The sequence below is a fragment of the Pseudophryne corroboree genome, chromosome 5, assembly GCF_028390025.1.
Source record: "Pseudophryne corroboree isolate aPseCor3 chromosome 5, aPseCor3.hap2, whole genome shotgun sequence".
Taxonomy (NCBI): domain Eukaryota; kingdom Metazoa; phylum Chordata; class Amphibia; order Anura; family Myobatrachidae; genus Pseudophryne; species Pseudophryne corroboree.
In genome coordinates this window covers 2,124,811-2,145,850 of record NC_086448.1, presented here as the reverse complement: position 1 = coordinate 2,145,850, position 21,040 = coordinate 2,124,811, and the positions used below count along the sequence as shown (strand labels likewise).

The 21,040-nt window shown below is 48.5% G+C and overlaps 1 protein-coding gene across 1 annotated transcript in view; it reads left to right on the top strand.

The window, feature by feature from the left end:
- Positions 1-18,598, top strand: part of MFSD3 (major facilitator superfamily domain containing 3) — a 136,877-nt gene extending 118,279 nt beyond the window's left edge. The window contains exon 6 of the mRNA XM_063921052.1: positions 16,488-18,598. Within this exon, the coding sequence (XP_063777122.1) occupies positions 16,488-16,661 (174 nt within the window). The 3' untranslated portion in view covers positions 16,662-18,598. The remainder of the gene's footprint in view (positions 1-16,487) is intronic.
- Positions 18,599-21,040: the final 2,442 nt, after the last annotated feature.

Here is a 21,040-nt window from a genome sequence, read left to right as displayed (position 1 = left end):
ATGCTCACAGAGGACTTATGGCCTCTGCCGCTAAGAAGGGACTTGTTTCAGCAAGTACCATGTCTGTTCCAAGACTTACCGCAGCTGCGTTTGACGGCATGGCGGTGGAACGCCGGATCCTAAGGGAAAAGGCATTCAGGAAGAGGTCATTCCTACCCTGGTCAAAGCCAGAAAGGAGGTGACCGCACAACATTATCACCACATGTGGCGAAAATATGTTGCGTGGTGTGAGGCCAGGAAGGCCCCACGAAGAAATTTCAACTCGGTCGATTCCTGCATTTCTTGCAAACAGGAGTGTCTATGAGCCTCAAATTGGGGTCCATTAAGGTTCAAATTTCGGCCCTGTCGATTTTTCTTCCAGAAAGAAGTGGCTTCAGTTCCTGAAGTCCAGAAGTTTGTCAAGGGAGTATTGCATATACAACCCCCTTTTGTGCCTCCAGTGGCACTGTGGAATCTCAACGTAGTTCTGGGATTCCTCAAAACACATTGGTTTAAAACCAGTCAAATCTGTGGATTTGAAGCATCTCACATGAAAAGTGAACATGCTCTTGGACCTGGCCTGGACCAGGCGAGTGTCAAATTTGTGGTTTTTTTTCTCATAAAAGCCCATATCTGTTTGTCCATTCGGACAGGGCAGAGCTGCGGACTCGTCCCCAGTTCTCTCCCTAAGGTGGTGTCAGTGTTTCACCTGAACCAGCTTATTGTGGTGTCTTGCGCCTACTAGGGACTTGGAGGACTCCAAGTTGCTAGATGTGGTCAGGGCCCTGAAAATATAGGTTCCAGGACGGCTGGAGTCAGGAAAACTGACTTGCTGTTATCCTGTATGCACCCAACAAACTGGGTGCTCTTGCTTTTAAGCAGACTTTTGCTAGTTGGATGTGTAATACAATTCAGCTTGCACATTCTGTGGCAGGCCTGCCACAGCCAAAATATGTAAATGCCCATTCCACAAGGAAGGTGGGCTCATCTTGGGCGGCTGCCCGAGGGGTCTCGGCTTTACAACTTTGCCGAGCGGTTATTTAGTCAGGGGCAAACACGTTTGTAAAATCCTACAAATTTGATACCCTGGCTAAGGAGGACCTGGAGTTCTCTCATTCGGTGCTGCAGAGTCATCCGCACTCTCCCGCCCGTTTGGGAGCTTTGGTATAATCCCCATGGTCCTTTCAGGAACCCCAGCATCCACTAGGACGATAGAGAAAATAAGAATTTACTTACCGATAATTCTATTTCTCGGAGTCCGTAGTGGATGCTGGGCGCCCATCCCAAGTGCGGATTATCTGCATTACTTGTACATAGTTACAAAAATCGGGTTATTATTGTTGTGAGCCATCTTTTCAGAGGCTCCGCTGTTATCATACTGTTAACTGGGTTCAGATCACAGGTTGTACAGTGTGATTGGTGTGGCTGGTATGAGTCTTACCCAGGATTCATAAATCCTTCCTTATTGTGTACGCTCGTCCGGGCACAGTATCCTAACTGAGGCTTGGAGGAGGGTCATAGGGGGAGGAGCCAGTGCACACCACCTGATCCTAAAGCTTTACTTTTTGTGCCCTGTCTCCTGCGGAGCCGCTATTCCCCCATGGTCCTGTCAGGAACCCCAGCATCCACTACGGACTCCGAGAAATAGAATTATCGGTAAGTAAATTCTTATTATTATTATTATTATTATTATTATTATTATTTTCTCTAACGTCCTAGAGGATGCTGGGGACTCCATAAGGACCATGGGGGATAGTCGGGCTCCGCAGGAGACATGGGCACTTTAAGAAAGACTTTAGGTCTGGGTGTGCACTGGCTCCTCCCTCTATGCCCCTCCTCCAGACCTCAGTTTGATACTGTGCCCAGAGGAGATGGGTGCATTACAGGGAGCTCTCCTGAGCTTCCTGACAGAAAGTATATTAGGTTTTTTATTTTCAGGGAGCCTGCTGGCAACAGACTCCCTACATCGAGGGACTGAGGAGAGAGAAACAGACCTACTTCTGTGAGTTTCAAGGCTCTGCTTCTTAGGCTACTGGACACCATTAGCTCCAGAGGGATCGGTACGCAGGTCTCACCTTCGCCGTCTGTCCCAGAGCCGCACCGCCGTCCCCCTCGCAGAGCCGGAAGATAGAAGCCGGGTGAGTATGAGAAGAAAAGAAGACTTCAGAGGCGGCAGAAGACTTCATGATCTTCACTGAGGTAACGCACAGCAGTAAAGCTGTGCGCCATTGCTCCCATACACCCACACACGGCAGTCGCTGTAAGGGTGCAGGGCGCAGGGGGGGCGCCCTGGGCAGGACATAGACCTCTTTTGGCAAAAATAAGTATCTGTACAGCTGGGCACTGTACATATATAAGAGCCCCCGCCAAATTTTGAGATTTTCAGCGGGACAGAAGCCTGCCGCCGAGGGGGCGGGGCTTCTCCCTCAGCACTCACAGCGCCATTTTTTCTCCACAGCACCGCTGAGAGGAAGCTCCCCGGACTCTCCCCTGCTTATACCACGGTAGAAAAGAGGGTTTTAAAGAAGAGGGGGAGCACAAGATTGGCGCATATTGTATATGTAAACAGCGCTATCTGGGTAAACATAATATTATTGTGTTTTTGTCCTGGGTCATACAGCGCTGGGGTGTGTGCTGGCATACTCTCTCTCTGTCTCTCCAAAGGGCCTGGTGGGGAAACTGTCTTCAGATAAGAGGATTCCCTGAGTGTGTGGTGTGTCGGTACGCGTGTGTCGACATGTCTGAGGTAGAAGGCTCACCTAGAGAGGAGGGGAAGCGTATGAATGTGAGGTCTCCGTCGGCGTGGCCGACACCTGACTGGGTGGATATGTGGAATGTTTTAAGTGCTAATGTAAATTTATTGCACAAGAGATTAGACAAAGCTGAGGCTAAGGAACAGTCAGGGAGTGAACCCATGTCTGTCCCTATGTCGCAGGGACCTTCGGGGTCTCAAAAGCGCCCACTATCCCAAATAATAGACACAGATACCGACACGGATTATGACTCCAGTGTCAACTACGATGATGTAAAGTTACAGCCGAAAGTGGCTAAATGTATTCGATATATGATTATTGCAATAAAAGATGTTTTGCATATCACAGAGGAACCCCCTGTCCCCGACAAGAGGGTACACATGTATAAGGGAAAGAAACCTGAGGTCACCTTTCCCCCCTTCTCATGAGCTGAACGAGTTGTGTGAAAAAGCGTGGGAATCTCCAGACAAAAAACTGCAGATTCCCAAAAGGATTCTTATGGCGTATCCTTTCCCGGCAAAGGACAGGGTACGGTGGGAATCGTCCCCTAAGGTGGACAAAGCGTTGACACGCTTGTCAAAAAAGGTAGCGCTGCCATCACAAGATACGGCTACCCTTAAGGATCCTGCAGACCGCAAGCAGGAGATTACCTTGAAATCCATTTACACACATTCTGGTACTTTACTCAGACCGGCAATTTCGTCGGCCTGAGTTTGTAGCGCGGTAGCAGCATGGACAGATTCCTTATCGGCGGAGATTGAGACCCTAGATAAGGATACCATCTTATTGACCCTAGGCCATATAAAGGATGCTGTCTTATATATGAGGGATGCTCAAAGAGACATTAGTTTACTGGGTTCCAGAATAAACGCTATGTCAATCTCTGCTAGACGAGTCCTCTGGACCCGGCAGTGGACAGGTAATGCCGACTCAAAAAGACATATGGAGGTTTTACCTTACAAGGGGGAGGAATTGTTTGGGGAAGGTCTCTCGGACCTGGTCTCCACAGCTACGGCAGGTAAATCGAAGTGTTTGCCTTATGTTTCCTCAAAACCTAAGAAAGCGCCACATTATCCAATGCAGTCCTTTCGTTCAAATAAAAGCAAAAGAGTACGTGGATCGTCCTTTCTTGCCAGAGGTAAGGGCAGAGGTAAAAAGCTGCACAGCACAGCTTGTTCCCAGGAACAGAAGTCCTCCCTGGCCTCTGCAAAATCCACCGCATGACGCTGGGGCTCCGCTAAAGGAGTCCGCCCCAGTGGGGGCATGTCTCCGAGTTTTCAGCCACATCTGGGTTCACTCGCAGGTGGATCCCTGGGCAATAGAAATTGTTTCTCAGGGATACAAGCTGGAATTCGAAGAGGTGCCTCCTCGCCGGTTTTTCAAATCGGCTCTACCGACTTCTCCCCTGGAAAGGGAAATAGTGTTAAATGCTATTCACAAATTGTATATTCAACAAGTGGTGGTCGAAGTTCCCCTACTTCATAGGGGGAAGGGATACTACTCCACCCTGTTTGTAGTTCCGAAACCGGACGGTTCGGTCAGACCCATATTGAATTTAAAATCCCTGAACCTATACTTAAAACGGTTCAAGTTCAAAATGGAATCGCTCAGAGCGGTCATCGCCAGCCCGGAAGGGGGGAATTTTATGGTATCCCTGGACATAAACGATGCATACCTTCATGTTCCCATATATCCACCTCATCAGGCGTACCTGAGATTTGCGGTACAGGATTGTCATTACCAATTTCAGACGTTGCCGTTTGGGCTTTCCACGGCCCTGAGGATTTTCACAAAGATAATGGCGGAAATGATGGTGCTCCTGCGCAAGCATGGTGTCACAATTATTCCGTACTTGGACTATCTCCTCATAAAAGCGAGATCACGAGAGAAGTTACTAAACAGCGTGTCACTTTCAGTGAAGGTGTTAAAGCAACACGGCTGGATTCTCAATATCCCAAAGTCGCAGCTGGTTCCTACGACTCGTCTGAGCTTCTTGGGCATGGTTCTGGACACAGACCAGAAAAAGGTTTTTCTCCCGATAGAAAAAGCTCAGGAACTCATGACTCTAGTCAAGAACCTATTGAAGCCAAAACAAGTGTCTGTGCATCATTGCACTTAAGTCCTGGGAAAAATGGTGGCAACATACGAGGCCATTCCCTTCGGCAGGTTCCATGCAAGGACTTTCCAATGGGACCTATTGGACAAGTGGTCCGGATCACATCTACAAATTCATCAGCGGATCACCCTGTCCCCCAGGGCCAGGGTATCTCTCCTGTGGTGGCTGCAGAGTGCTCACCTTTTGGAAGGACGCAGGTTCGGCATTCAGGATTGGATCCTGGTGACCACGGACGCGAGCCTCAGAGGGTGGGGAGCAGTCACAAGGGGAAGAAACTTCCAAGGACTCTGGACAAGTCAAGAGACTTGTCTTCACATCAACATCCTGGAACTGAGGGCCATATACAACGCCCTACGTCAGGCGGAGAACTTACTTCGCGACCAACCAGTACTGATCCAGTCAAACAACATCACCGCAGTGGCTCATGTAAACCGCCAAGGCAGCACAAGGAGCAGGGTGGCAATGGCGGAAGCCACCAAGATTCTTCGCTGGGCGGAAAATCATGTAAGCGCACTGTCAGCTGTGTTCATTCCGGGAGTGGACAACTGGGAAGCAGACTTCCTCAGCAGACACGACCTGCATCCAGGGGAGTGGGGACTTCATCGGGAAGTCTTCGCACAGATTGCAAGTCAGTGGGGACTGCCCCAGATAGACATGATGGCATCCCGTCTCAACAAAAAGCTACAGAGGTATTGCGCCAGATCAAAAGATCCTCAGGCGGTAGCAGTAGACGCCCTGGTGACACCGTGGGTGTTCCAGTCGGTTTATGTGTTTCCTCCTCTTCCTCTCATACCCAAGGTATTGAGAATAATAAGAAAAAGAGGAGTGAGAACAATTCTCATTGTTCCAGATTTGCCAAGAAGGACCTGGTATCCGGATCTGCTGGAAATGCTCACAGAAGATCCGTGGCCTCTTCCTCTACGACAGGACCTGTTACAACAGGGGCCATGTCTGTTTCAAGACTTACCGCGGCTGCGTTTGACGGCATGGCGTTTGAACGCCGGATCCTAGCGGAAAAAGGAATTCCGGATGAGGTCATTCCTACGCTGATAAAGGCTAGGAAGGACGTGACATCTAAACATTATCACCAAATATGACGTAAATATTTTTCTTGGTGCGAGGCCAGGAATGCTCCTATGGAAGAATTCCATCTAGGCCGTTTTCTTCACTTCCTACAAACTGGAGTGAATTTGGGCCTAAAATTAGGCTCCACTAAAGTTCAGATTTCGGCCTTATCCATTTTCTTTTAAAAGGAATTGGCCTCTTTTTACCTGAAGTACAGACTTTTGTGAAGGGAGTACTGCATATTCAGCCTCCTTTTGTACCTCCGGTGGCGCCCTGGGACCTTAACGTGGTGTTAAGTTTCCTTAAGTCACATTGGTTTGAACCACTTAAAACAGTGGCGTTGAAATATCTCAATTGGAAGGTGGTCATTTTGTTAGCCTTGGCTTCGGCTAGGCGAGTTTCGGAATTGGCGGCTGTGACAACACAGCCGGCGCGTTGTGTCACACAGTGGTAAAAGACATGCAGCTACTTCCCTAGCCCTGGTCCTACCCATGGACTACACTAATTGTTGATCTGTATTTGGCTATATACTAGGCAATATTGTATTATATTGTATGATGTTATTGTTACAAGGGTACAGTTATGTTTTCGATGTATATATATATGAATGTATTGGTTATTGTGTTATAGTTTGTAAAATAATGTTCCCCCCATGTGACTGCTCAGATAACCTGTGTGTTTGCTGTTGGGTAGACACAGCCAGTCTCAGATGTCAGGCCATACACCCCCCTCATTCTTCCCCACACAATGGATTCCAGGCCACACAATCAGATTAAGTAAGGTTAATTTAGTTAACATCTATTGTGGCCTAGGGGACATGCCTGGGCATGTGAAAGTAGGTTTGCTCTGAAACTGTTCTGGGGATGTCGCCTTATGATAGGAAAAACAAAGGTTTTGATAATAGCAAACAGGGGAGGTGAGAGGGATCTGGGAGAGAAGGTCAGAGAGTCAGAAGTAATGTTCTGTCAGGAGTTCCAGGAGGGATTGTCGTGTAGAATTGGATCACAGAAGTGTGCTGAGCTGTTTATAACCCATTCTGTTCAATAAACCACTGTTGGTTTTTCATCTACCACCGTGACTGAGTGATTTTGAACCCAGTATCCTCACATTTGGCGGCAGCGGTGGGATCACTCAAGACACCAGCAGAAAGGAAAAAACCACAGCAGGCAATGGATTCTGCCCCGCTATGCTACCGATACAGCAAGAAGGATCAACTACAGGACCTCTGTCGAACAAGACAGATTGAGTTTAATGCATCGGACACCAGAGCAGTCTTAATGGCAAAGCTAGCTGAATGGGACCAAGAACAGCCGGGCAGGAGGATGAGGAGGACTGCATCCCAGAGCAGGCCGAGGGTCAAGGAACCACTGGAACTGCTACAATGAGCCCTGCACTGGCCATTGGAAGTACAGATCAGTTGCGGGAGTTGCTGGCAGCACTAGGACAAGGAGCATCAGTACTGGGAGCCACATTGGGGGCGCAGACCGGTATAACCGCCCTGGCAGTAGCGATAAGGCAGACATCCCGGCTGAGGTATAATGAGGTCCCACCTTTTGATGAGGTCAGTTCGGATATTGATACTCATTTGCAGATGTTTGAATCTGTTATGATAATGCATGGAATTGAGGCAGCAGAGTGGCCTCGATATTTGGTGCCCAGTCTGAGAGGACGGGCACTGGAGGCATGCCATGCCCGGAGCCCAGAGCAGATCCTGGTATTTGAGGAGGTACGGAGTGTGCTGCTTGCCAGATATGCGGTGACCGCTGAATCGTATCGCATAAAGTTCCGGTCTATGGCACGGAAAGGAGATGCCTCATTTATAGTGTTCAATAACTTGCTGCGGAGGAACTGTGATAAGTGGCTGGCCGTGAAGAAGGCCCTTACTGTAGCAGACATTAAAAATGCTTTTTTTTTTGGAGCAGTTGCTAAACAAGATGCCTCCAGGGATCAGGAAGTGGGTGGCAGACCGGAAAAAGCAGCACACCTAGCAGATGAGTTCACAGCTAACAGGCCTCGGTGGAGAGGTGCCAATACAGAGGAGAGGACAACCCTCCGACGGCCCCAGCACGATAGTGATCTACCATTGCTCCCCCACCGGCCGGCCCCATTACATACCCCAGCTTCCCTAGCCAGAAATTCAAGGTCTCGGGGACCAGCGTCACCTGCAAGCCGACGCTGCTACAACTGTGACCAGGTGGGGCATTTACTTCGTGACTGTACACGGGTAAGACGGCCATTCCCAGGTGCCCAATCTGCCATGTCGCGGGTGGCTGTGTGCCACGAATCATTTGGAACGGGCGAGGCGGACTACTTTCCTGATGCGCCAGAGGCGGAGGAAGTAGCATACCAAGTAGAGGTGGTAGCAGCTATTGGGAAATCCACCCCGGATAATATGAAGACCCACCTACAACTTGTAAAAGATAATGGGAAGGAGCTGCAAGGGTTGAGAGACTCTGGAGCTTCTATCACCCTTATCCGGCCAGAATTAATTCACCCCTGCCAAATACTGAAGAAAAGGAAAGTTAAAATTTCCATGGCAGGAGGGCAGATCACTGTAATACCTATGGCAAGGGTACACCTGGACTGGGGCCTGGACTCTGAAGAGGTAAATGTGGGACTTTTGGATGGATTACCCACTCACGTCATTCTGGGCAACGATCTGAGTGCTGGATTGGCTAGTTACTTTGTGGGAGCTATCACCCGAAGCCAAGCACAGGCTTTGGAGGCAGTACATGAGGACCCTCTCATGCCAGCACCAGGAGTCTCTGTGGAAGTGACAGCCACAAACCCTGAACCGTTGGCGGTGAGTAACCCTGTACCAGACTTGCCTGACTGTGATGAGAATCTGGGGGAAGTAGATAGGATAGCCTTTAGGGAAGCCAAACGGACCGACCCCTCCCTAGCTAGCCTCCGCAGGGCAGCGGGACGAACAGATTGGGGGCCTCAGGAGGATCGCATTATGTGGGAGGAGGGGAGACTGTACCGGGTGCCAGCAAAAGTAGACCCATTAGAGTCCTAAGAAAACAGTTGATTGTTCCACAGCAGTACCGTGCCCGGTTGCTGGCCCTTGCCCATGACATTCCCTTAGCAGGCCACTTAGGGGTTCGGAAAACCCGTGCCCGGCTGCTGCAACATTTCTTCTGGTCTGGGGCTAACCAGGAGGTAAAACAGTATAGAGAGTCATGTGAGGTCTGCCAACGCCTCGGGGGACCCCCACGCCGAGTTCCCCTACAACCCATACCTGTCATAAGTGAGCCATTTAAGAGAGTGGCCATGGACATTGTGGGGCCTTTTAAGAAACCGAGCCGAACAGGAAAGAGATACATACTGACTGTAGTTGATTACGCGACTAGATACCCTGAGGCAGTGGCACTGGCATCCATAGATGCTGAACATATCGCCCAGGCTCTTATGTATATTTTTAGTCGCGTAGGATTTCCCCAAGAAGTAGTTACTGATCAGGGTACGCAATTTCAAGGGGAATTGCTGCAGACAGTATGGGACAACTTTGGGGTCCATCCCTTACGCACCACCCCTTATCACCCCCAGACTAATGGTCTCTGTGAGAGATTCAATTCGACCCTAAAGCAGTTGCTGCGGGCATTTGCTGAATCGGAGGGGGGAGACTGGGAGAAGTCCTTGCTACAGCTATTATTCGCGTACCTCGAAGTGCCGCTGGATTCAACCGGATTTTCTCCTTTCGAGTTACTATATGCCCGAAGGGTAAGGGGACCACTTGACCTAGTCAGGGAAAGCTGGGAAGGGTCATTTCAGGAACCTGAGGTTCCCATCTTGGAATATGTAGTCCAAATGAAGGAGAAACTGCACAGGCTGATGCAGCTTGCGCATGACCACACCCTGGGCGCGCAGGAAAGACCGTGCTGGTACTATAACCAACGAGCGCAGGACAGGGAACTAGAGGTTGGACAGAAAGTGATGGTGCTAGTACCTGCCCGAAAGCATAAGTCGCCTACCTGGGCAGGGCCTTATACTGTAGTGGATCGGCAGGGCCGGGTAGATTACATTATTGCCCTAGACCAAACAGGGAAGCGGGTGGGTACCTACCACATAAATAGGTTAAAGAAATATGTCACCAGGGAGATAGGGGCGGTGGCAATCTGTTGCCCACCTATGGATGACCCAGAGACTGACCCCATCCCTGACATTCTAGCAGCCACCAAGAGAGACCTAGGAGTGGAGGCGGTGCCCATAGGCTCGCAGTTAACCGAAACCCAGGCCCTACAGATGAGGGAGGTATTGGAGGTAGAGAGGCCACAATTCACAAGCAGGCCAGGGCGCACTCATGTAGTGGCCCATCATGTCAACACCGGAGAGGCTCGGCCCACTAGGCAACCCGCTTATCGGGTGAACCCCCGGGGTGATTGATATGATCAAAAGGGAGGTCGATGAAATGCTGGCGCTTGGTGTTATTGTACCATCCCATAGTCCCTGGGCCGCCAGCGTAGTCCTAGTGCCCAAGAAAAATGGCAGTACCTGCTTCTGCGTGGACTATAGGAGGCTGAACGAGGTGACAGTGACAGACGCATACCCCATGTCCCGGGTAGATGAGCTGTTAGACAGGTTGGGGATGGCTCGCTATGTATCCACTCTGGATCTTAGCAAAGGATACTGGCAGATACCCCTTACCAGGGAGGCACAGGAGAGGTCTGCATTCAGCACCCCATTTGGGCTCTTTGAATTTACTGCCATGCCCTTTGGGATGAAGAATGCCCCAGCCACCTTTCAGCGTACCATAGATCACCTACTGACAGGGTGTCAGGACTTTGCCCAGGCATACCTTGACGACATAGCCATTTTTAGTCAGACATGGGAGGAGCATCTGCAGCATGTGGTCCAGGTGTTGGATCAGCAAGGCAGGGTTAACAATCAGACCTGACAAATGTCAGATGGGGATGGCAGAGGTGTTGTACCTCAGGCATAGGGTTGGTGGAGGCCATATTCGTCCCGAGCCAACGAAAATTGAGGCCATCCTGAAATGGCCTCGCCCCACTAACCAAACACAGGTACGTGCCTTCCTTGGAACAGCCGGGTACTACCGTAAATTTGTGCCCCAGTACAGCACCATTGCCAAACCCCTGACTGACCTAACGACAAAAAAATACACCCGACAAATTGACTGGAGCCCAGAGTGTGAGCAGGCTTTTTCCCAGCTGAAGGACATTTTGTTCCGATCCCCAGTGTTAGCAGCCCCCGACTTCCGCCGGCGGTTCATTGTGCAAACAGATGCCTCGGGTTGTGGAATAGGAGCTGTGTTGAGCCAAGTAGGGGAGGATGGTTGTGAACACCCAGTTGCCTTTCTCTCCCGAAAACTTCTGGACCGTGAGATAGCCTATGCCACTATTGGAAAGGAATGCCTGGCCATAGTCTGGGCACTCAAGAAATTGCAGCCATATGTGTACGGGCGCGAGTTCTCAGTGGTAACAGACCACAGTCCCCTTAGTTGGTTACAGCGCACTGCCGGAGACAATGGACGACTGCTGAGATGGAGCTTAGCCCTACAACTATACAATTTCTCTATCTCTCATAAAAAGGGCAGAGATCACGGGAACGCAGATGGCCTGTCCCGTCAGCAGGAACTAGACCAAGCGCCGAGCAAGCCCAGGAAATCCCTCGCTACAAATACCCAGGGTACAGGAGAATACCATTACTCTCAGCAAGCTTAAGCCACCCAGGACACCGGGCTTGGAAGTAGAGGGAGGAAATGTGACAACACAGCCGGCGCGTTGTGTCACACAGTGGTAAAAGACACTCAGCTACTTCCCTAGCCCTGGTCCTACCCATGGACTACACTGATTGTTGATCTGTATTTGGCTATACACTAGGCAATATTGTATTATATTGTATGATGTTATTGTTACAAGGGTACAGTTATGTTTTCGATGTATATATATGAATGTATTGGTTATTGTGTTATAGTTTGTAAAATAATGTTCCCCCCATGTGACTGCTCAGATAACCTGTGTGTTTGCTGTTGGGTAGATACAGCCAGTCTCAGATGTCAGGCCATACAACCCCCTCATTCTTCCCCACACAATGGATTCCAGGCCACACAATCAGATTAATTAAGTAAGGTTAATTTAGTTAACATCTATTGTGGCCTAGGGGACATGCCTGGACATGTGAAAGTAGGTTTGCTCTGAAACTGTTCTGGGGATGTCGCCTTATGGTAGGAAAGACAAAGGTTTTGATGATAGCAAACGGGAGGTGAGAGAGATCTGGGAGAGAAGGTGAGAGGGTGGCAGGAGACTGACTAAGAAGTAATGTTCTGTCAGGAGTTCCAGGAGGGATTGTCGTGTAGAATTGGATCACAGAAGTGTGCTGAGCTGTTTATAACCCATTCTGTTCAATAGACCACTGTTGGTTTTTCATCTACCACCGTGACTGAGTGATTTTGAACCCAGTATTCTCACAGCGGCTTTATCACATAAAAGCCCCTATCTGGTTTTCCATATGGATAGAGCAGAATTGCGGACCCGTCCTCAATTCCTACCTAAGGTGGTCTCATCTTTTCATATGAACCAACCTATTGTCGTGCCTGTGGCTACACGTGACTTGGAGGATTCCAAGTCCCTGGATGTGGTCAGGGCTTTAAAAATTTACGTAGGCAGAACGGCTAGGATCAGAAAAACAAAAGTACAACAAGGTTGGCGGCCCTGCTTCAAAGCAGACTATTGCTCGCTGGATCTGTAACACGATTCAGCAGCTGCATTCTACGGCAGGATTGCCGTTACCGAAATCGGTTAAGGGCCATTCCACTAGGAAGGTGGGCTCGTCTTGGGCGGCTGCCCGAGGGGTCTCGGCACTACAGCTGTGCCGAGCTGCTACTTGGTCGGGTTCAAACACCTTTGCAAAGTTCTACAAGTTTGATACCCTGGCTGAGGAGGACCTCCTGTTTGCTCAATCGGTGCTGCAGAGTCATCCGCACTCTCCCGCCCGTTTGGGAGCTTTGGTATAATCCCCATGGTCCTTACGGAGTCCACAGCATCCTCTAGGACGTTAGAGAAAATAAGATTTTAAACCTACCGGTAAATCTTTTTCTCGTAGTCCGTAGAGGATGCTGGGCGCCCGTCCCAAGTGCGGACTACTTCTGCGAGACTTGTATATAGTTTAGCTTGCATAAGGGTTATGTTGTAGTTCCATCAGGTTGGACTGATGCTACGTTATTTTTTCATACTGTTACCTGTTTACTTGATACACAAGTTATACGGTGTGATTGGTGTGGCTGGTATGAATCTTGCCCTTGGATTAACAAAAATCCTTTCCTTGTACTGTCCATCTCCTCTGGGCACAGTTTCTCTAACTGAGGTCTGGAGGAGGGGCATAGAGGGAGGAGCCAGTGCACACCCAGACCTAAAGTCTTTCTTAAAGTGCCCATGTCTCCTGCGGAGCCCGTCTATCCCCCATGGTCCTTACGGTGGCCCCAGCATCCTCTACGGACTACGAGAAAAAGATTTACCGGTAGGTTTAAAATCTTATTATCCTTTATTTATATGTCGCCACAAGGGTTCCGCAGCGCCCAATTACAGAGTACATAAATAATCAAACAGGAAAACAGTAACTTACAGTTGATGACAGTATAGGACATGTACAGGGTAAATACACATATTAACATCAGCAGATGACACTGGAATAAGTATCAGGTGGCAGAAGACTGCTCGAGTTGGTGCAGTTGAAGAGTATTAAAGTAAGACAAATGATAAGCACATGAGAGAAGAGGGCCCTGCTCGTGAGAGCTTACAATCTAAAGGGGAGGGGTAGACAGACATGGGTGACACAGATGGGGTACATAGAGAATGTGGAACAGAGGCTGAGGATGAGATTTGGCTGGGTTTTGTGAAGAAGTGGGTCTTGAGAGCCCATACATACTGTACATACACACATACTGTACGTACGTACGTACGTACGTACATACATACACACATACATACTGTACATACATACACACATGTACTGTACATACACACATACTGTACATAGATACACATACATACTGTACACACACATACATACTGTACATACACATATACATACTGTACACACATACACACATACTATATATACTATACATGCTGTACACACATACATACTGTACATACATTCACACATACATACTGTACATACTATAAATGCTGTACGTACGTACGTACGTACGTACGTACACACATACATACTGTACATACACACACACATACATACTGTACACCCATACATACTGTACATACACAAACATACATACTGTACATACACAAACATACATACTGTACATACATACTGTACACCCATACATACTGTACATACTATACATGCTGTACATACACACATATATACTGTATACACATACTGTACATACACACATACTGTACACCCATACATACACACATACATACTGTACATATACACATACATACTGTACATACTATACATGCTGTACATACACACATGCATATTGTACATACACACATACATACTGTACATACATACTGTACATGCACACATACATACTGTACATACACATACATACTGTACATACACACATACTGTACACACACACACACACACACACACACATTGTACATACATACTGTACATACATACTGTACGTACATACATACACACATACTGTACATACACACATACATACTGTACATACACACACATACTGTACACACATACATACACACACTATATATACTGTACATACTATACATGTACACACATACATACTGTACATACATACACACATACATACTGTACATACTATACATGCTGTACACACATACTGTATACACATACATACTGTACATACATACACACATACATACTGTACACCCATACATACTGTACATACACACATACATACTGTACGTACATACATACCGTACACCCATACATACCGTACACCCATACATGCTGTACATACTATACATGCTGTACATACATACACACATACATACTGTATACACATACATACTGTACATACATACACACATACATACTGTACATACACACACATACTGTACATACACACACATACATATTGTACATACACACTCATACATACTGTACACCTATACATACTGGACATACTATACATGCTGTACATACACACATACATACTGTACATACACACACACTGTACATACACATACATACATACACACATACATACTGTACATACATACTGTACATACACACAATCATACTGTAAGTACATACATACTGTACATACATACACACACTTACTGTACATACAAACATACATACTGTACATACATACACACATACATACTGTACATACACACATACATACTGTACATACATACATACACACATACATACTGTACATACACACACATACTGTACACACACACATACTGTCCATACACACACACTGTCCATACACACACATACACACATACTGTACATACACACATACATACTGTACATACATACTGTACACACACATATATACTGTACATACACACATACTGTACATACATACATACACATACATACTGTACATACGCACACATACTGTACATACACACATACTGTACATACGCACACATACTGTACATACACACATACTGTACATACATACACATACATACTGTACATACGCACATACTGTACATACACACACATACATACTGTACACACATACATGCTGTACGTACGTACGTACGTACTATACATACATACTGTGCGTACACACATACTGTACATACACACATACATACTGTACACACATACATGCTGTACATACTATACATACATACTGTACATACATACACATACATACTATATGTACATACTGTGCATACACACATACTGTACACCCATACATACTGTACATATGCATACATACTGTACATACGCACACATACTGTACATACGCATACATACTGTACACACTGTACATGCTGTACATACACACACATACTGTACATACACACATACTGTACACACACATACTGTACATACATACACACACATACTGTACATACACACACATACTGTACATACACACACACACATACTGTACATACACACACATACTGTACATACACACACATACATACTGTACATACATACAATAGGCTGGATGTAATGACGTGCGGGTTCCCAGCTGAACTGTGACTTTTTCTGCGGGAACCGGCACCTCCGACCTACTTTCACATCACATCCGGCCCACTGTGTATATCGGCTGTGCGTGCCTCAACGGAGCAACAACTGAATTGCTCCGTCAGGTTCCAGCCAGTGACTGTCGGCGAGCATACCTCTTATATTCCCCCCATAGAGGAGAAGAGCAACGTTTGCCTTTTTATTATATAGGATATATGGATATATCTCTAGAAATAAAATATAATATAGTATACGTATAGAAAAAAGAGCCATACAGGAAACGTAGCAGCGGCGCTGCGGCAATGTTGCGTGAAACAGTGTATTGAAGACAAAAAATTTTTGATTCCAAATGATCCTTTCTTCTGTGTGTTTTATATATGTGTCACCTCCGTGATCTTACTACGATGTCTTCTCCCCCTCTCCCCCAGGCCACCCACTACAGTCTCCTTTCTTCTCTGGAGGTTCTGGGGAAAGTATGTTTTGCTGCTGTTTCGGGGATCCTGGTGGACTCTTTAGGTGTCTCCCCGACCTTCTGCTTGTTTATTTTTCTGTCCTTCCTGCCACTCCTTCACCTACAGAGACTCTCACCTACCTTCAGCTGAGAGACGCAGGACAATGACTGATGGAACCACCCATCTCCAGCTGGGAAACGCATGACAATGACTGATGGAACCACCCGCCTCCAGCTGAGAACCGCAGGATAATGTCTGATGGATCCACCTACCTTCAGCTGAGAACCGCAGGACAATGTCTGATGGATCCACCCACCTTCAGCTGAGAGATGCAGGACAATGTCTGATGGATCCACCCACCTTCAGCTGAGAGACGCAGGACAATGTCTGATGGATCCATCCACCTCCAGCTGAGAGACGCAGGACAATGTCTGATGGATACACCTACCTTCAGCTGAGAGATGCAGGACAATGTCTAATGGATCCACCTACCTTCAGCTGAGAGACGCAGGACAATGTCTGATAGAACCACCCGCCTCCAGCTGAGAGACGCAGGACAATGTCTAATGGATCTACCTACCTTCAGCTGAGAGACGCAGGACAATGTCTAATGGATCTACCTACCTTCAGCTGAGAGACGCAAGACAATGTCTGATGGATCCATCCACTTCCAGCTGAGAGACACAGGACAATGACTATTGGATCCATCCACTTCCAGCTGAGAGATGCAGGACAATGTCTGATGGATCCACCCACCTTCAGCTGAGAGACGCAGGACAATGACTATTGGATCCATCCACTTCCAGCTGAGAGATGCAGGACAATGTCTGATGGATACACCTACCTTCAGCTGAGAGACGCAAGACAATGTCTGATGGATCCATCCACTTCCAGCTGAGAGACACAGGACAATGACTATTGGATCCATCCACTTCCAGCTGAGAGATGCAGGACAATGTCTGATGGATCCATCCACCTCCAGCTGAGAGACGCAGGACAATGTCTGATGGATACACCTACCTTCAGCTGAGAGACGCAGGACAATGTCTAATGGATCCACCTACCTTCAGCTGAGAGACGCATGACAATGTCTGATAGAACCACCCGCCTCCAGCTGAGAGACGCAGGACAATGTCTAATGGATCCACCTACCTTCAGCTGAGAGATGCAGGACAATGTCTGATGGATCCACCTACCTTCAGCTGAGAGACGCAAGACAATGTCTGATGGATCCATCCACTTCCAGCTGAGAGACACAGGACAATGACTATTGGATCCATCCACTTCCAGCTGAGAGACGCAGGACAATGTCTGATGGATCCACCCAACTTCAGCTGAGAAACGCAGGACAATGTCTGATGGATCCACCTACCTTCAGCTGAGAGACGCAGGACAATGTCTGATGGATCCACCTACCTTCAGCTGAGAGATCCAGGACAATGTCTGATGGATCCATCCACCTTCAGTTGAGAGATCCAGGACAATGTCTGATGGATCCATCCACCTCCAGCTGAGAGATCCAGGACAATGTCTGATGGATCCATCCACCTCCAGCTGAGAGACACAGGACAGTGTCTGATGGATCCACCCAACTTCAGCTGAGAAATGCAGGACAATGTCTGATGGATCCACCTACCTTCAGCTGAGAGACACAGGACAATGTCTGATGGATCCACCCAACTTCAGCTGAGAAACGCAGGACAATGTCTGATGGATCCATCCACCTCCAGCTGAGAGACACAGGACAATGTCTGATGGATCCACCCAACTTCAGCTGAGAAATGCAGGACAATGTCTGATGGATACACCTACCTTCAGCTGAGAGACACAGGACAATGTCTGATGGATCCACCCAACTTCAGCTGAGAAACGCAGGACAATGTCTGATGGATACACCTACCTTCAGCTGAAAGACGCAGGACAATGTCTGATGGATCCATCCACCTTCAGTTGAGAGATCCAGGACATTAACTGGAAATCTTACATTGACAAACCTTTTATAATGAACATTTGTATTTGGACTCTTCAGTCATACCGATTCCTCTCTAATACTCTGTGTAGGAGTAAAAATAATTTTTCTTTGAAAAGGTAAAAGAACGAACTTTATTTATAGAAATGCAGAATGTCGGCTTCTGATGTGGTGACAGCGTCTGTTTCACCACGGACAGCACTGGGTGTTATATGGGGTTGTAAAACACAACACTTTGTGTTATGCCTGAAGTGTAAAAGTTTAGGGGGAGATAATGGGGAGTTGCAGCAAAAATGGAGGCGTGTCTTGGCTATTTTCTGGGCGTGTACCTGCCGTCAGCTGCAATCATGTACGTCGCTACTGCCGTGTCCAGTCTGCATGGCTGTAGGGCTACTCTAGCAAGCGATGTTCTGATACAGCTGCCCCTGCAATGTAACCCTGCTCACCTACAGCCAAACTGATACAGCTGCCCCAGCAATGTAACCCTGCTCACCTACAGCCAAACTGATACAGCTGCCCCAGCAATGTAACCCTGCACACCTACAGCCAAACTGATACAGCTGCCCCTGCAATGTAACCCTGCTCACCTACAGCCAAACTGATACAGCTGCCCCAGCAATGTAACCCTGCACACCTACAGCCAAACTGATACAGCTGCCCCTGCAATGTAACCCTGCGCACCTACAGCCAAACAGATACAGCTGCCCCTGCAATGTAGCCCTGCGCACCTACAGCCAAACTGATACAGCTGCCCCAGCAATGTAACCCTGCACACCTACAGCCAAACTGATACAGCTGCCCCTGCAATGTAGCCCTGCGCACCTACAGCCAAACTGATACAGCTGCCCCTGCAATGTAGCCCTGCACACCTACAGCCAAACTGATACAGCTGCCCCTGCAATGTAGCCCTGCACACCTACAGCCAAACTGATACAGCTGCCCCTGCAATGTAGCCCTGCGCACCTACAGCCAAACTGATACAGCTGCCCCTGCAATGTAACCCTGCACACCTACAGCCGAACTGATACAGCTGCCCCTGCAATGTAGCCCTGCACACCTACAGCCAAACTGATACAGCTGCCCCTGCAATGTAACCCTGCACACCTACAGCCAAACTGATACAGCTGCCCCTGCAGTGTAACCCTGCGCACCTACAGCCAAACTGATAGAGCTGCCCCTGCAATGTAGCCCTGCACACCTACAGCCAAACTGATACAGCTGCCCCTGCAATGTAGCCCTGCGCACCTACAGCCAAACTGATACAGCTGCCCCTGCAATGTAGCCCTGCACACCTACAGCCAAACTGATAGAGCTGCCCCTGCAATGTAGCCCTGCACACCTACAGCCAAACTGATACAGCTGCCCCTGCAATGTAGCCCTGCACACCTACAGCCAAACTGATACAGCTGCCCCTGCAATGTAACCCTGCGCACCTACAGCCAAACTGATACAGCTGCCCCTGCAATGTAACCCTGCGCACCTACAGCCAAACTGATACAGCTGCCCCTGCAATGTAGCCCTGCGCACCTACAGCCAAACTGATACAGCTGCCCCTGCAGTGTAGCCCTGCACACCTACAGCCGAGCTGATACAGCTGCCCCTGCAGTGTAGGTCTGCGCACCTACAGCCGAACTGATACAGCTGCCCCTGCAATGTAACCCTGCACACCTACAGCCAAACTGATACGGCTGCCCCTGCAATGTAGCCCTGCGCACCTACAGCCGAACTGATACAGCTGCCCCTGCAATGTAACCCTGCACACCTACAGCCGAACTGATACAGCTGCCCCTGCAATGTAGCCCTGCGCACCTACAGCCGAACTGATACAGCTGCCCCTGCAATGTAGCCCTGCGCACCTACAGCCGAGCTGATACAGCTGCCCCTGCAGTGTAGGTCTGCGCACCTACAGCCGAACTGATACAGCTGCCCCTGCAATGTAACCCTGCACACCTACAGCCGAACTGATACAGCTGCCCCTGCAATGTAGCCCTGCGCACCTACAGCCGAACTGATACAGCTGCCCCTGCAATGTAGCCCTGCGCACCTACAGCCGAACTGATACAGCTGCCCCTGCAATGTAGCCCTGCGCACCTACAGCCGAACTGATACAGCTGCCCCTGCAATGTAACCCTGCACACCTACAGCCGAACTGATACAGCTGCCCCTGCAATGTAACCCTGCGCACCTACAGCCAAACTGATACAGCTGCCCCTGCAATGTAGCCCTACGCACCTACAGCCAAACTGATACAGCTGCCCCTGCAATGTAACCCTGCACACCTACAGCCAAACTGATACAGCTGCCCCTGCAATGTAGCCCTGCGCACCTACAGCCAAACTGATACAGCTGCCCCTGCAATGTAACCCTGCGCACCTACAGCCAAACTGATACAGCTGCCCCTGCAATGTAGCCCTGCGCACCTACAGCCGAACTGATACAGCTGCCCCTGCAATGTAGCCCTGCGCACCTACAGCCAAACTGATACAGCTGCCCCTGCAATGTAGCCCTGCGCACCTACAGCCAAACTGATACAGCTGCCCCTGCAATGTAACCCTGCGCA